This window comes from Podarcis erhardii (assembly GCF_964252035.2).
Source record: "Podarcis erhardii genome assembly, chromosome: 3".
Taxonomy (NCBI): Eukaryota; Metazoa; Chordata; class Lepidosauria; order Squamata; family Lacertidae; genus Podarcis; species Podarcis erhardii.
This window is the reverse complement of record NC_138507.1, coordinates 4102191-4119738: the sequence shown is the minus strand read 5'-3', so window position 1 is coordinate 4119738 and position 17548 is coordinate 4102191. Positions and strand designations below refer to the sequence as shown.

At 43.2% G+C, this 17548-nt stretch overlaps 1 protein-coding gene across 2 annotated transcripts in view; it reads right to left on the bottom strand.

Moving 5' to 3' along the window:
- TFAP2D (transcription factor AP-2 delta) overlaps positions 1–6102 on the bottom strand; it is a 38959-nt gene extending 32857 nt beyond the window's left edge. The window contains exons 1-3 of one of the 2 annotated variants that reach the window (XM_081855634.1): positions 6049–6102; positions 4621–5118; positions 1224–1284 (exon numbers count right to left, since the gene is read on the bottom strand). In XM_081855634.1, coding sequence (XP_081711760.1) covers positions 1224–1284; positions 4621–5118; positions 6049–6087 — 598 coding nt within the window. In that variant the 5' untranslated portion in view covers positions 6088–6102. Of the gene's footprint in view, positions 1–1223; positions 1285–4620; positions 5183–6048 lie in introns of those variants that run through there. The other variant, XM_081855633.1, reaches the window with a different exon arrangement.
- Between the last annotated feature and the right edge of the window lie 11446 nt (positions 6103–17548).

The window sequence follows — 17548 nt, the reverse complement described above, 5'->3', positions numbered from 1 at the left end:
CCCTGCCACCGCCTCCTTTCCCGCACCTTTAGAATATCTGCAGTCCGACAGGATTCAAAAGACATTTCACCACTAGCGTGTTGCTGTGCGCTCTTTCCATAGTTTTATGCTTCAAATAAGTTGTAATGACCTTATTACTATTTCAGTAACTTTAACCAAGACGGAAGAAAATTTCCCCTTGCTCATTTTGGTTTACCCTTCCTCCAAATGACAACAAATAAAATAAACAAAACTATCTGAAAAACGTAAATTATAGTTGAAGCAGTCCTGTTGGAATCAGCCTATATTACACACGTGGCCCAAATGGGCTAGGTAGCGCTCAGCGTAAGCACAGGATGGTTTCAATAGTTTCATCTTGTCTCCCTGTCATCTTTGATATATGGGGAAAACCCCATTTAACTTCCTCCCTTCATTAATTTGTTCACATTTCGGGAAAATATGTTTTTTTCCCGTTTTCAGATGTAATCTTTAAATAAATTCTCTTCTCTGACATTTTTATTATCCTTCATTCTGATCAGATCGGTAACATATTGGCCTCACTATAGAGCCTTCTGCCTAAAATACTTGCGATTCACGCAACTTAATGAACTGACCCACCCCACCCCCTTTCATTCACCCAGTGCATTTACAGTGCACTCCTATACATGACTACTCAGGAGTAAACCTCATTGAATTCACCGGTTGCCTTAGGATCCAAATGTGAGCTTATGGCTGGTGCTACTCCCCGTCCTGCAAAAGCCAGTAATTCGGGTTTCTGATACAGAATAGGCTAGAAGACCACATCCTGATTTTTACAAAAGCTACGCTTCGGTTTTAAAACTTCCATCGCAAATTGTCATTGAAGCTCTACTTGTGTAAATAGTACCAGCAGCATACTGAGTTGAAAAGTTTACAAAACACACGCGCGCGCACAAAATGAAATGGGAAACGCAGGTGGCAAAAACAGCATCGCAAGATCATCCCAAGTAGAAAGCATAGCGGAATGGGGCTGGGGTCGTCTTTCATTTCCTAGAGCTGCACACTAAACATGATGGCAACGTTTCCTTAACGCCTCTTCTGTTTCTATTGGGGTGGGGGCAATTACATGGATATAAAAGGCACCCAGAACCCGGTCACAAACTCCGCTATTTGTTTGGAAGTTGGCCCTAGTGGTTACTACACAATTTTAAGGCTTTCTGTTGTTAAAATAATAAGTAAAAATATAGGACTCGCAACTTGCTTACCTCTCCTTATCACCCCACCTTGGCCGTTCAACACTAGCCCACACTGGGTCTCCACTGAGCCCTTGAATGAAGAGAATAAAATAAAATCAGATAAATATCCGTACACATAAATTGCATGGCTGGATGCATCGAACGTGATGCGTTTTAGAAGTGACTATGTTCAGATTGCAACTCAAAGAATATATCTCCTACGAAATATTTCAAAAACCATAGAATAGCACAGCTTCTTCCCAGAACAAACAAACTCTGTTCTCAGATATGATCTTTTGTCTGAATGATTGATTGGCAGGCAAAGAGGAAGAGAGTCAGTATGGAAAGTTTTTGAAGGGATGTTTTGGAGGAGGAAAAAGAACAATTTTAAAAGAAAGTGGCAGCGTACCTGTGGAACATATATACCCCTTTCAAGGTCCATGTCTAACGTGTTAAGTGAACGTAGCATTCACATGTCACACAGCTAGGACCAGTTTGCAGAGACTGGTAAAAGCCAGACTTGGAAATGGGAGTTATAAAGAACGGAGACAGAAGGGGAACAATCGGGTGTTTCTCGATTTCTCGACTGGACTAAATTCGAGACTACGCTGTTCAGGGAACCATTCCAACGACTGAGAATTTTACTATCAACTTCAGTGGGATTTCAACATGCTCTGGTCAAAACACTTTACAAACTGAGTTCCATATACTCTGGTTTCGCTTTATGTTGGGATACGAATCCTATCGAGAAGAAATCCCCCCTTTTTTCTGTCTATGTGTGTGTACATTTCTTCCACGCAACCTCTCAGTCCTTTTGTCCAGTGGCAATGTGTTAAAAGATGCATTTTCCTTTACAAACAAACGAGGTATTGGACATGAAAGAGGCCTCTTAAGGGTGTTAACCTACTCAACAGCCCGTGAAGAGTTAAGTACATGCGGAGAAAGAGTCGGTGCATAATAATATAAAGCCCACTTTACAAAAACAACCTTTACAGTCCCGTCTCTCTCTTCCCCAAGCCCCCCCCCCCCGTTTTTCGGCATATTGACGCTGGCCTAGAAAACCCCTTTCAAGGCCTCTTTTGAGTTTTAGTGTTCTGCCTTAAAGTGATTATGAAATCAATATGGGGAAAAACTAGGCGACTGAGCATAAATTAAAGCGGTGATGGGAAAAGGTGTGACAGTTTCCTTTGTTGCCCATGGAAAATCTTTTTAGGGGTCTCAAAGATGCCCATTCCGGCTCCAAGACTCCTTGCATCTGTTAGGCTGGCTTAAACAGCCTTCCAAACTATTGGACTTTCACTTAACATTCTGAGCAGGGGAAAGTATATTTACATTTGTTGCATTAGAAATGAGGCATATGTTGATGAAGAAAGTGGAAAGCGGGCGGGGGCGAAGATGAAAAAGAAAAGGCAAAGACTGGCTACGAGTTGGAGTTCTTCCTCCAGCCTTGGTCGGGCAGCAATCCATTTTGTCACCAAAAAAAACTCCCCTATAAAACATAAGAAGCTGAAATCAACAAGCTTCTTTTCAAGCGTCGAAAAGAAAAAGCTACAAAAATCAATGCAAATTCACAAATAGTTGTTCCCCCGCCTCCCCCTCGCGCCACTTTCGAAACCCCACATTTGTAACTGAAGAAACTGAAGACGATGTAAGGAAATAGCATTCATGTATAATGAGTATAATAGACATTATGCATCATGCATAGCTCAAAACCAAAACAGGGTTTTGTTAAATTTGATTTTTATGGCATTTTTTTTTTTTTTGTAGCGCTTCCCCGCCGCCTCCCCCCACAAAGCATTAAAAACAGAAAGAAGGAAACCTCGTCTTATTCTCTCCACTATTTAAATTTAAGACAAAAAATGATTTTTTAAAATCGTTAAAATGATTCCTAAGCATGAACCTGCCATCTCGGCAAAAGGAGGTTGGAAGGGAAGCGCGTTGTTTGGTCGGATGACATTGCATAAGTGACCAGTTGAATGGCACTAAGTCGAAAATTGGATAAACTATGGTGCTTTTTTGCACAGGATTTAGGCATTGTGCGCTGCCTTGCAAACGTCTCTAATCCCTCCTTTTGAAAAAAAAATACAAGGCTTTGTGCTCCGCATAGAAAAAAAATGTACAGCTAAAAAAATCAGCAGCAGACGTGGTTATATAAAAAAAGGAGAGTAAATAGGTCTTAGTGAAGCGAAATGGTGAATGGCAGATTTGGGAGAAGGAGTGATGAGGAGGAACATAAGGGAAGCCCTGTTGAAAATGGGGAGGGGGCGGGTAGAGACAGAAGCGTGGAAAATGATTGAGTGAATTTCAATGCAGAAAGTCAGGTTTTAGGGAACTGTTCTTCATGGGCCCAAATGATTTTATTCTTGTGCAAATTCCAAAATATGTGTGTGGGAGGCCTTCCTTTTATATGGCACACACACAAACATTTTCTTTATCCTCAGAGAGGAAAATATATATTTTTTTCTGATAAGAAATCTGGGGCGGGGTTTGAGGGGCGAAGAAAGGACAATAAAAGCAACTTAGAATTTACTCTCTGTAAGTAAATAGGACCCACTTCATTAAGTGAAACTACACTCCTTCCTAATAGGCTTGGTAGAATTTCACGTTCTCTCTCTTTTACAGTAACGTTATAACTATGTATTAGTTATTATAACTATAATTAGTTATTATAATACATTATATGTATTAAAAGTACCGGTAGTTAATTCCATCAAAACGCACCTTCCCTTGATGCTGATAGCTTCTTGACTAGGAAACGTTCGAATTTTGTAAAACTAGAGATTTGTGTGTGTCACAGTCAGCGAAAGAGAGGTACAACAGAAATAAACAGATAAGTATGTTGGAGAGGAAGAGAAAAACAGGTGTTTGCGTTGGAGAGGGAGAGAAATTTAGGGAAGAGACGTGCATGCGTATGTGAACACGGGGGGGGGGGAGCGGATGATTGGGTTAACGAATGGATGGATTTGCAGATCTATTTCAATATTTTACAGCTAGTTTTTAATGCTTCTGCTGGCTCCCTCACTGCCGTAGGTACACACACACACACACACACACACACAGTCGCCTTCCATGAGCTACTGCTCTTGTGCAGTTCTCTTTCAGAGATATTTCTGCCTGTCTGGTTCAGTTTTAATTTTGCAGAGCGGAGTGGGGGTTGTTTGGAGGGATGCGATTGTCTTTAGGGGAGCGACCTTTGATTTCTGCCTGTCTAATCTGGATTAGCTAATGTCCCCGCCCGCCCTCGGCCGCAGGCAGCTCGCAGGTGAGAGGCTCCTCCGCCCGTGCAGCACTTTCTCTCCTGACCACAAGGTCGCCGAGCTCTCTGTCTACAGCCCGGGGCCGGGTGGGCGACAGGCGAGTGCGGGCCAGGGGTGGGAGCAGGAGCCGGGCGGCGGCGGGTGAGGCGGGAAGGCGAGGTGTGATTTACCTGCAGGTCGTCTGCTCCCGAGGCGGCCAGCCCAAGGCTTGGTCCTGGCAGGAGTCTTTGATCGGGGTGCATCCCATACTGGGAGCCATGGCTCATAAGAGACAGGTCGTGGCGACGGTAAGCGTCTAGGCAGCCCAGCTCCCTCCTCTGCTCGTCCAAGCAGGAGGACTTGAGCGCCCGGGCGTTGTGCAGGTTGATAAAGTCGGTGGGTTCTCCATGGTGTATCTGCTGGTAGTACTGCTGCGAGTGGTGGAGCGAGTTCAAAGAGTAGGCGTCGGGGTTGACGGCCGGGTGGCTGTGTTGGAACTCGTAGTGGAAGGACTGGTGGTGCAGGGGGGTGTACTGGTGGTTGGTGGAGAAGTAGGGGGAGGCGAACTCAGTGCCGGTGGTGGAGTAAGTGAGGGGCGAAGTGGAGGAGTAGGCGACGGTGGAGTTGGCCACAGACTCCAGGCATCCCAGCTGCATCAAACGGTAGCTGTTTGATCCATCATGACGTATCTGAAAGGAAGAAGGGAAAAGGTAACCCAAATACTGCAGGCTGGTCATCGGAGAAGAGCGGGGCTCCAACAGCACCCTGTCCCGCCTAGCCCCCCCCCTCGAACCCTAGCCGAAGCTCCTCTAGAGTTAGCGCCGGCAACCCCATACACCTTGGGCTGGTGCCCTGCAAGTCTGCACTGGAGGTTTAAAGAGGGAGCGAGAGAGAGACCCCTATGTAGGAAAGCGAGGCGTCCACACAGCTTGGCAAAGAAAGCTGCTACTTCCCTGTGATGGCTGCTTGCGGAGGAAACCCAAAGTTACCCAACACAAACGCAGCAAAACTCCATATCCGTCTCAAGCGCAGAAGGGCTGATATCCTCCTCTTACGGTCCTAACTCTCTCAGCAGACATAGGTCTCTCTCGATAGACACCAGGCACCGCGTCTCTCTCGGTGTGGCTCGACTCCCTACATGCCTTTAACCCTTCTTGGTAAAAGATATAGGTCCAAAACCTTCCCCTTCCGACAACCTGAGTAGGAGTCGATCGTTTGCTGGCCCCCGGATTCCCATTGCGCGCTCTCGCTCTCGCTCTTTTTCTCTCTCTCCGGCTATTATTAATAGTATTTGCCACCTTCCGTTTCACGGCATTATTGTGGCCATTAGCCTGCTTTCTTTCCTGCAACCGTTTGAATGCGGCAATGGGTTTGCCCCTTTCCTGGCGACAGATGTCATAACGAATTTTCGCCCTTTACTTCTCGAAGTTCTCTCTGAAGCCGGATTATAATTAAATGTAACGGTCCAATGTGGATTAACAAAAAAATGGAAACAACCACACACAGGCACACTCGACCGTACACACACACACACACACACGCATGCATAGGCACACACATCCGCACACACGCGCACACACACACATCCGCACACACGCACACAGACACACACAAAATACCTCCGCATCGTGGACGAGTCCTGGAAAGGTAGTTGACATTTTGGGTTCTCCGAAAGAGGCTCTGATTAAATCCCTTCTCCAAATTTAAAAGGAAAGAAAAGACACCAAAGCAACCACCAAACCACGAACAGTTTTTAAAAATCAAAAAATTGCAGTCCTCTCCTGTTTCCCACAGACGTGAAAAATATATATACATATAGAGAGTATTTCTATCTAAACACAAAGAGGCTTTGCAACGTGTCTGCATAGGTCTCCCGCTTTTTTCCACCGTGCACCCTTTTAAAAACCTGTAGGAACAATTTTTCCCTCTGCACAAAAGCAGCTCCCCGGATCAGATTTTGTACTTGCAGGGTATTTCTTTGGCTGATGTCGTAGGTCCCTTGGTAATATAGAAGTTTTGAAAATTAAGCATCAGCACTGAGAACTGGGAGGACAATAGATAGAGCAGCTTCATCCCAGGAGACAAGGAATAAATATTGTATCTTCGCCTAATAAGGAACTGTAGGTTCTTTCAACGTTTTTATACATTTTTCCTTCACTCTTTTAGAAGGCTTCCCCCCACTTTACTCAGGCTAATGTGGGACCTAATCTTTTCGAAAGGGGCCTTTTTAGGAACATATGATTGAGGTGAACTAGAGCTAATACATAAAACAAACTAGATTAATTAAAACCATCCTTTTTCAGTTGGTGAGTATTTCTTCTTGCTGGCTGTGGCTATCCACCCCCCCCCCCATATTGACCAAAACACAAGAGTAGCATGTATGTAACTGGATTTCCCCCGTCCTCCGAATTACACCAGCGCATTTATATTTCTTAGAGAAAATAATAAATCGAATTGAAGTCCACCTCCGCCCCCCCCCGCCACCTTAGTCAGATTGTTCGATATGGGGCAACTTAGATGAAATCACACTGGGTTTTGAAACAGAATTTCAAAGAAACAACTTATCTGAAATGTGTCACTGCGGTTAAGTTTCGCTGCCGTGCATTAGAGAGATAGATAGATAGATATAATATAAATACATACATATATATACATATAGGGCGATACCGGGAGCAGGAAGACACCCCCGCGCGCCCCCGCACCCACACAATGACACGGGGTAAGAGAACTAAAAACCTGGAGATTTGTGAGCGAAAAGGTGAGAAAGATTTGGAGCCTCCCGCCCCAACTTGGAATTGTCTATTTGAAGTGCAATTTGTTTTATTTTTCAGACAGCTAATTATGGCCGAGTTAGCATTATGGCCGAGTTTAAAACTACGTGCATGTATTTATTTGCAACCATCCCGGGAGTTAATTTCTGGGGGCGCGTCCGCTTTCTGCGGGAGAATCATCTAAGCCCCGTTTTCTGCTCGGAGGAACCGCAACTGAAGATTCTCTCTCGTCAGGGCGCGCCTGGCGAATGCTCCAAGGAAGGATCTGAGGCAAATGGCATTTCCTGCCGCTGCTGTGCCTCTCTGCTGATGGCGAGCTTAAATTACAAGCCTTGGAGACAGAAGCGGGTGTAACTCGCTTTTAATTGCCATTTAATTTGGTTCGCTTTTAAGTGTTTAAACCGCGAAGGTGTCTTAATAATAAGCCGCAGGCAAAGAGACATGTGGCTCTTTTTTAAGGTCCAGGTTTGGGGAGTGTTTATTGGTATCTGTTCATGCAGGCTAACAGGAGCTGTCATTCAAGCCTCTATTCTTTATCCAAATGGACAAAGGCACACGACTAGAATTGAAATGCATTGTCTGAAATGGAAAAGTGCGATTATCCAGACCGGCACAGGGGTCAGCAGCAAACACTTTTTGTTGCCTCCCCAACCTTCTCTTTAACGGGATGGGGTGGGGCGGGGGGTTCAAAAACTCCTTCGCAGAAAGAAAAAAGAAAGAAAGAAATTACACCCTGACATTTTAAACAGGAAATTCCATTAATTACTGACATCTGTAATGTTTCTTTCCCCAGGCTTTGGGCAACTTTGGTGGTAAAGATTAGGAAATGGGAGACAGTACATAAATCAGTGAAATCTTTCCCCTGCAAAGACTGAGTTTGTCCAGTGATCAGCCTACCCCAGTTAAGACACTCCAGTCCACCCCCTTCCTAAGCGGAGGCGCCTTCAGGAAAGAGCAGGGACTCCTCTCAAGTCACCTCCTTTTAAAGGATCCTGCTTGCCCACCAGACGAGAAGAGCCACCAGTCTCTTGGGATAACCACGATTATTCACCCCACCCTGGTTTATGATCATCTATAACGCCGAAGGGTATTATTTTGGTTTATGAGAGCCTGGATCGTCCTTCTGGCTCGCAAGAGTAGATGCGCACGTCGGAAGCGTGGAGAAAGAAAGAAAGAAAGAAAGAAAGAAAGAAAGAAAGAAAGAAAGAAAGAAAGAAAGACTAAACCCAAAGAAAGGAAAAATCTTGTTCATGGCTAGGTTCCACTCAAATGCGTCTATTCAAGTGTAACATCGGACAACTAAATACTTGATTTGTTTGTGTGGAAACCTTACCCACGTCAAACTGGATTTCCAGGAGAATGTGCGGAGGATAGCATCGTTACAGCCCGATTCTCTATACTTCCCTCTCACCTGGAAGGTAACCCCTACGGATTTCAAGTGAGGTTCTGCTGCTTTAAAAGCAGTTTAGTTTTGCACACCTCAGGTGTGATTCTTCTTGTCATCAACTGGACGTACTTCTAAGTGAGTGCCTTGAGATTAAGATGGAAATAGACAGGAAGCGAACCTAGGTACGCTTACTTGGAGATGAGATCCATAGGAAATAAGTTCCAAGTTGGTGATGGCCACCAACTTGGATGACTTTAAAAGAGAATTAGGGAAATTCAGGGAGGAGGAGAGGGCGACCAACGGCTGCAAGCCGTGATGGCTTTGTTCTGCCTCCATTGCCAGGGGCAGGGCGATGCATCTGAATACCGGAATCGCAGGTGGGCAGAGGGCGCTTGCGCTCAGGTCCTGTCTGCGCGCTTCTCGTCAGCATCGAACTGGCCAGTGTGAGACAGGATGCTGGACTAGATGAACCAGTGACCTGATCCAGCAGACTCTTCGTATGTTCTTGAAATCAAGCGTAGGTTAGTAATTGGTCGGTTGCTGCAAGGTCTTAAGAGTTGAGGATCTAGTTCACATTCAGTCACGAAACTCTGTAGGTAAGGGTTCTGACAACCTGGTGTGAAATGACACTTAATCATTGTTTTCCCCCCAACGTCATAGAAAGTGTCAGTTCGACGCCGGAAAAGCGAGTGGAGAAAACGCGCGACGTCCTTTCCCATGCTGGCAAAGCAAACAGCCAAATGGAGACAAAGTTTGCATGTTTTATCTTACTTGTCCATGTTTAGGCTGGAGAGCTGTTTTCACTTTCCTGCAGCCTAAACAAGGCAAGACAGGCGTGCAGAAATGAGACTGACAGTTTCCTAGGCATGGAAACAACTTCCTCGACAAAGCAGTGATTCCTAAGGAAGAGGATTTAACTCCTCCCTTTCCACAACAGTAACAAAAAAGGCACTCCTCCACCGTCGCATAAACACTAGCGGGGTTACCAAATACAGGATCAGACCGGCAACAGGGACCAAGGTTTCTGTCCGGACTAGCGAAAACGTTTAAAGAACAGCCAGACAGAACAGATGAATTTGTCCTGCTAGTTATTTTAATATGGAACGTAAGAAGCTGCCTTCTGCCCAGTTCGGCCGTGGCTCCATCTACAATGAGAGGCAGCGGCCCTCCGGGGCCTCTTTTCCATACACACGCACACACCCACCCCGGAAATGTCGGGGGTTGAACCTGGCTGGGATCTTCTGCACGCAAAGATGCGTTACCACTGAGCTACAGTCCTTCCTACGCCCTCGATTTGTGTTGCTCTCGAAACAAACCATTAAACACAGCCTCTCCTCCACAATCTTGGCCAAATCCATATTGATGAACGGAGTCAAAGCTGTGAAGCAACCGACTGATTGCTTCTCAAAAGCAAGGAAACGCATTGTTTCCTGCTATGTCAATCCCGTCCTAAGCAAAGCAATGCTAGACTATCAGGCTAAAGAAGCAATAACTGAATGCGTTACAGTTAACAGATGCAGGTCTATTCCGAAGTAAGTCCCACTAGGATCAATGAGAATTCCTCGCAAGTAAGTGTGTACTGAAGGGCACTCCCAAGGTGTAGTTTAGTTTTCTAGCTAGCCTATTCTCTCGAAGACTTCTTTCAGTTTTAGCCTGTGAGGGAGGATTTCAGTGGCACTTTTGAGTTCTTTGACAGTTTGCGGGATTATGGAAAGAAATGGGTCTTGAACGCCTGGTTTTTCTCTCAAAACAAGGCATTCAGAACACAGAAGGCCAAAGCTGTGGTTTTACTGTGTGGTGCTGCGGAAACCACCCTAAGCTATTGCTCACCTCCTTTCTCTCTATTTTAATTAGAAAGTCTGTGGGATATATTGGGGATCTCCTCCTTTGAGAAGCCAGTGACCAAGAGGAGCTGATTCAGTTCTCAGAGACAGCTGGAGAAGCTTGTTCCACACTATCAGTTTTGACTTCTTTCTCCCAATCACTCTCTGTCGGGATTCTTTGACTCATCTTACGACCCACAGGCCCTACCATAATTTCCCCTAAGTCAGGGGTGCCCAAACTTTTTTCAAAGAGGGCCAGATTTGATGAAGTTGATGAAGTGAACATGTGTGAGGGCTGAACAAAGTTGTTGAGCTTTTTAAAGGATTTGACCCCAATAAGTAAACTGCCATGGACTTTGGACATGTCTGGCTTACTACGTCAAGGACTGTTTGTGGGAGGAAGGCTGGGAAGGAGCCACCATCCATTCAAACTTATTTGTTGAAAGGTTCCTGTTTAGATGAGAGATGGGCAATCTGTGGCTCTCCTGATGGTGCTGGACACCAACTCCATTCAGCCCAGGCCGAACGTGATGGTGGAAGCATAGGCCAAACCTGCCACAATTATTCAGTAGCAGCCAGCTTCCAAGCTGTGTGCTCAGTCTGCCAAGTAATTCCAACAGGAAGTTGTAATTCAACATCCTTGGGCCCACAAGTTGGTTCCCTCTCTCTTCTTTGGGGGATCGGCACCCTTATAGCACTTCTGACCACCAAACAAGGACAGGCTTAAGCAAGCAAAACTGGAGGCTAACAGAGAAATGCTGTTCAAACAAATGCTGTTGTTTTACACAGGAGCCACACATCTGCACAGTCCTGCCTTCCATGGACCATTCCTGAGCCATCCATTGTCTCTGCCTTTAGAGACAGAAGAAATCTATTTGTATTTCGTCTATCCTTAGCTGAAGAGCAAACTGTACTGGGGATATGAAACCTACCCTCTCTCCCACTCCCTTCATAAATACAAGAGCAGGAAGCAAAGTCTCTAATTCAACTATATGCCATGTCCCTTGGCAAGTGCCAACTTGAATAAAATATTGGGGGAGGCAGGTAAGCCCCATACTGCATAATTGGTCACATGATGTGGTGCGCACACACCATTTGAATGGGAATTCACTTCAACTTGGGAGGGGTGGCCCCCTCAAATATTTTCTTGGGGGGCTGAAGGGACCTCAGCCTCTAGGATTTGGCTCCTATGCAAGGTGCTGTATTAATGGTAAAGACTTCAACACACCTCCTTCCCTGCTCTATGTTTGTCCCAGATTCCCTCATTTTCCAACATTATATGCTGAAGTCACTTTGCTTACTGCAATGTTATTTAAGCTCTTTTTTAACTAATCTGCATAAGCATTGGGCTTGGACCATGGATAACCTTTAATGATCTTGAACTCATTTATTCTGCAGCCCACAATAATGGTTTCTCAAGGTGTACCCTATCTATGATTTTGTCTTTTATGTGGCTTTCAGCATCTTTTATCTATACTGTCAAGGGAAACTGTTTTTTCAGCAGAATCCTTTCCTGCCTTTGGGAACTTTCCCAAGATCTTTATTGGGAGACTAACCTAAATGCGAGAAAGAGCTCTACTCATTGCTGTGAACTGTTGTCTCAGTCACAGGAAACAAGCGTCTACAAGTTGAGAAATGTAGAACTAGTTTTCCCTGCTATTGTTTTTTTATTTATTTCATCAACAAATGTGTGGTTGTCTTTCTTAAGCTACCAATGGGTTTTAATGCAACCACTCATTCAGACAATATTTAGTTTACTTTGGAATATGAATATTCACTTTAAATATGTACTGCTCTTACCACAATCCTTTCAGAAAGATCCTACTTGCTTCACTATGTCCACTCCACCAAAGAGACATGGCAACATTGATCTTCCTTCCACTCATACCTGTGAATAGTGATGCAGGTCAAGTCTTGCAATCCTCTCAGCTCAGGATCATGCTGATAATTTTGGATTCGTCTGAGATGCCCTTCTTGATGTGCCATCTCTTATTAGAGATAATTTTTTGTTCCCCCTCCATCCGGGAATATACAGTTAACTGTGGGAGACTTGAGGTTAGAATATTATTGGATGTTACCAATAACATTCACCACTTTGTGGTGGAGATTCACACAAAGAGAGACTGCTGCAGCCTCCAGCAGCAAGGGAAAATCTCTTCAGCAGCATCAAGTAGAATCCCAGCTTCTACTGATCGTTTTTATGCACTAGTGTTATGTGGATTTTCTTCCTAATTAGTGTTTAACCACTACGGATCGGGGGGGCAGGGAGGGAGGGGTTTTCATTGATATATACTTTCCCATTCTCTTAGACTGATACACATATTCACAGGATATATACACTAAAGGGATGGCTTTGAAATTGAACAGAATAGGCACCCTGAAAAACAGGTACCCCTTTGAAGACTCATAATGGAATCTCTCCTGGGAAGATGCCAAGCCCATAGCCCCAATATCAGCAGTTATGGCTCAGAGTGGTAGAGAGTGCTAAGACAGTAGTCCAAGGCAGAACTGTATATAAGCATGTGAAATATATATATATATATATGGAAAATGCAGATGGTTGCCTTCAAAGCCACCATGATGATGTGTCTCAAGATGTGTATTGCCACATTGTTTTGCCAGCGATGCTAAACCAGGAACCTCTGGAGAGGAGAGGACCTCACACAGGATGTACCAGCTAGCACAGATTTGGGATTTTTTTAAATAGCACAGTTGTTGTGCCACCTATGGTGATCTACACAATCTGCCCTTTAAGCTGGGTCATCTTGTGAGTGATGTGCTATTTCATTGTCTTCAAATTCACAATGCCTTCAGTATAGAAGTGCCTACAGTTTTTCTGAGAGTGACTGATCCAAACACTACTTGTTTTGTAGTCTCTTAGAAAAAAGGGGGGGGCAACTATACAAAGGATTATCAAGGATTTCCTGACCAGGCTCTCCATAAAAGTACTCCTGGCTGAGAAAACATCACACCAGATGCAGAGCTGCTTTTTCATCAAGAAGACTATTCTGACATTGTTTTCAAGATGCATTTTAATATTTGAGTCAGTATCCAGTCATTAAACTTCTCTCTGGTAGCTGAGAATGAAAACATCTGTAGACTGTGATGTATTAAAGATGTACCGTATATTAGGAGTGTCTATAATTGATGGAGACATTCCAATAAATAATACAGTGTCAGAATCTTTAGATTATTGAGGCTCATCTACAGTGCTTATATATTTATGCACCACCAGTAATAGCAAGCATGGCTCCTTCTCTAATTAAACACACAGCAGCACCATGGTATGTTTAAATAACATAAGACTATAGCACAAATGTGAAAATAATTCATGTCAAAGATTTGGGTCCTTAGCTTATGAGTCATCTTAGTGTCAACTCTTTTTTGTAGTGAAATAAGTTGGTGATCATTGATGTGAATGTCAACATCTGCTAGATTTTGGATAATCATTCTAATGTATCATACAAATAAGTATTTTGACTTGCTTTTGTTCTTCCAGTTGTAGGCCTATGCTTTACTAGTAACACTCTTCATGTGTCATTCTAACGCTATTAATGTTTTTAAGCCACTATTTTCTCAAGAGTATGAGCAGCTTGAATAAATTTTATGATTAAGGTGGGTTTTTTTTGTAAAAATAAAATAAAATTGAACACATATTTATTCATGGGCTTGAAACATAAGGCTTTTATTGACCCAAGAATCCAGGATGGTTGCAAAGGAACCACTGAATATATATTTTTCCTTGACTGATTCAGAATTCATGCCTTCCTGCTATTAAAATGCATATGCTGCATTCCCCACACTGAAGCCAGCTACTTCAGAGACACTGGAGTCCATCAGGGAATATGTATTTATGTTTTAAAAACATAATTTAATTTCCCCATTGATTGTAACAGCTCATGGATAAAATCAAGGTTTTCCCCTCCCATAATTATCACTAAAAAATTAACAAGTAAAATTTATATGGAAAACAAAATAATGTCCTCAGCAACCCAGCAATGAGAGGGTAGTGGTAAGTTTGTTTTATTTTTTAAATCCACAAGGTTTGATTCTGAAATGAGTTTTTCCTTCTTACGCTTTCCTTTCTTAAAAAAAAACAGTTAGATGAAGAAGAGGTTATTTCTAAACTTTTGGCAATAGCCATAACGGTCCTGCTGATAGTACAAACTATGAATTCAATTCTGCAAACCTAGTAATCCCTGCTTAAGCTAGTTGTCTTCCTGACCCTATTGGAGTCCTTGACCTGGGTGAAGGTTGAAGGGTCAAAACCCTAGAATTCTGGAACTCTTGAGGCCTGAAGGGTTTGGCCCAAAGCTCATTGCAAGTCAGAGCCTCTTCAATTGAATGCACTAGGCTTGAGCTGAGGCCCTGAGCAAATGTTTGAATTTTCATTGTGTTTTAAATGAAAGAATGAAAGAGTAAATGGCAAAGCAATGACTGCTCACATTAAAGGAATGGATTTTTAAGCATTTGGGGCCATTTTACACAATACAGCACAGAGCCAAATTTGGGTTTGCCGTCAAGTAAGGACCAAACTACATGATACATGCACTTGCATCTTTAATTGTCTCATTCCCTTCAGGAGAAGTATATAAACTCTCTTTGGGTGGCAACTGGAAGTGCAGAAGTGGTGGAGGGAAACTGTTTCAGAGTGCCTCCACATGGGGGTTTTATGCTGCAAGTGGGTCATTCAGGTTTGATTTTTTTCTGTGTGCCCAATGGGCTTGCAGCTACCCACCATTCCTGTATTAGTCGTAGGTTTTTGTTTTAAAAAAGATATTCCACTGCTTCCCAACCACAACAGTGGGCCGTCCTTGATGGAATGTTTCTGTGTTATGTTCCTCTCGGTCACTACTTCCACACCTTTAGCTAACTTTTCTTGTTCTGGACATGCATACAGGAATTTCTTCTTAAAAAATTGCGCAGGAAGTACGCAACAGCAAGTGTTATGAACCCTTCGTTATCATGTCTCACAATGAGCAAAACTGGCTTATGCTATATTAATTTGGAGGTGTCAGGTGACATCAATGTCCATTTATTTTCTTTTTAAAAGAAGTTAATTAATAATTATGACTTTGGGTGTGTAATGGTTTTTGTTTTTGTTTTACTTCATGGATTTTCTCCAGTAAGAGGAAATCTGGATTAAATGTAAAAAAGAAGGAGAGAAAATGGGCTGGAATTTTGATGACAATGACATCATGTCAATGGTGTGAAAAATAAGCATGCGTGAGTAGCACCAATATCAAAACAAACCTCTGTCCGGAAGTGCCCTAACACTTTCCCAGCCCACTGTTTTTCTGCTCCAAATTACTCCTAAATGTCTTCTCCTGTAGAGAAAAAAAGTTTTTTTCTCATTATATGAGATTGCATATAATGTATAGTTTGGTTCTTGATCTTAAAACTTGCTTTAAAAGATATAGCATGAAGTCACCCCGAAAGATCCTTTCAGGATCTTCAGCAGTACCATTTCCCAGGTTCTGTATAACAGGAAAATAAAACATATTATTGTTTGCAAACAGCAACCCCTGTGAAGACTTTCTGAGTGAACCTATCACCACTGCTTGAAATGGCAGCTGAAGAAAAGGATGACTTTGGAACCCTAATCTGAAAGCATTAGTTATTTACAGGATATTGAGATCTGCAATCTTGTCTGAAAGGCTGTAAATATGAGCTCACTCTGCAGTCTTTGGCATCACTAAGTAATTAATTTAAGCATAAAATTGCATTTCCTAAATCAAGCCAGTAACAATAGGAAACCACCCACACAATGCATCTTTACTTTCAACAGGGCATCATTCAAATCAAATGTGTTCAGGAATGTGACCATAAAACTCAGAATTAGAATCAGGGCTATTTTCAAAACCTGAGATTTATGTTAGCTGATAAAAATCAAAGTTCAGAACATCAGAATATTTATCAGCACTTTGTTTCCAAGCCTCAATCCCTATTTCAATCAACAACAATTGATTTCCACTGAGTGGTTCTGTCCATAGTCTATCCATGTGGGAAGCTGTGGTCATTTATGTACATGCTAATTCTACTGAAGTTAGTGGTACTGATTCAAGCTTAACTGAGAAAATCTGTGCCTTAATTTATGCCTTACTATATCAGTAATATGCTAGCAGTGACCCTATCAGCTTGAGCCCAAACACACTTACAGGGAAGTAACCCCATCACTTCCAGTGGAATTTACTTCCAAGAATATGTGCTTAGGGCTTGGATGTACATTTGAATCCCCAAGGTTATTAGGGATGAGTCATTGTGAGTAATGTACAGCAAATCTAAAGGCTGATTTTTATTTATATAATTAATTGGGGTGGGAGATGATGAATTATATCTCTCCGCTCTCTTCCTTCAAATCCCTCCTCAATACCCACCTGTTCTATAAAGGTTTTTTGTGCATAATATCTTTCTCTTCACTCCCCACTGAACTTGAATTTGTGCATATCCCCCCCCCCCCGCTATCCTTGCTCCCACCACCTTCCGCCTACACTGGTGTTTCCTCCTCTGCTGAAATGTAAATTGTAAGCTGCTTGGGGTTGAGAAACAGTTACCAACAATCTCTTTGTCCTTGCTTTAAATTTTAATTATTCTGGAGCAGAATGACTCTAAATCATTGAAGTATCACTTGTTTTCCTGCAGGATGTTTCCCCAAATCTAAAAGGTACCCTCCTTTATTGTCTTCAAACAACCCCTGAGCTAGGTTGAATGTTTGCAATAAGAGCATGAAAAAAGGATGCAAGCCTGCCTGGCATCCCTTTCTTTTATTTTCTGTAACAGGAGCAGCCTGTTAGTTGGAGTAATCCCACACCCTCTCCCTCCCTGCTCTGCAATCCCCCCCATCTCCTTCCTCCAAAGAGTTATTGGTTTATCAAACATCATGGCCCCTTCCAACAAGGCCCCTTGTCTTTCAGCAATGCTTCAGTAGGGAGCTGTCCATTCAGGACCAAACAACCACGTGGTGCCTGCCCGCGAAAAAACAAAAGAAGTGAAATATTAATTAAGAGAGAGAGAGAGAGATGCAATCTGTTCAATCCTACGCCTGCAGGCAAGCTCTAACGGAAACCACATATGCTTTCTCTCTCCCCCCAAGAAATCTTCATTTGGGCATTAAAATACTTAAAAGGATTAGTCATTA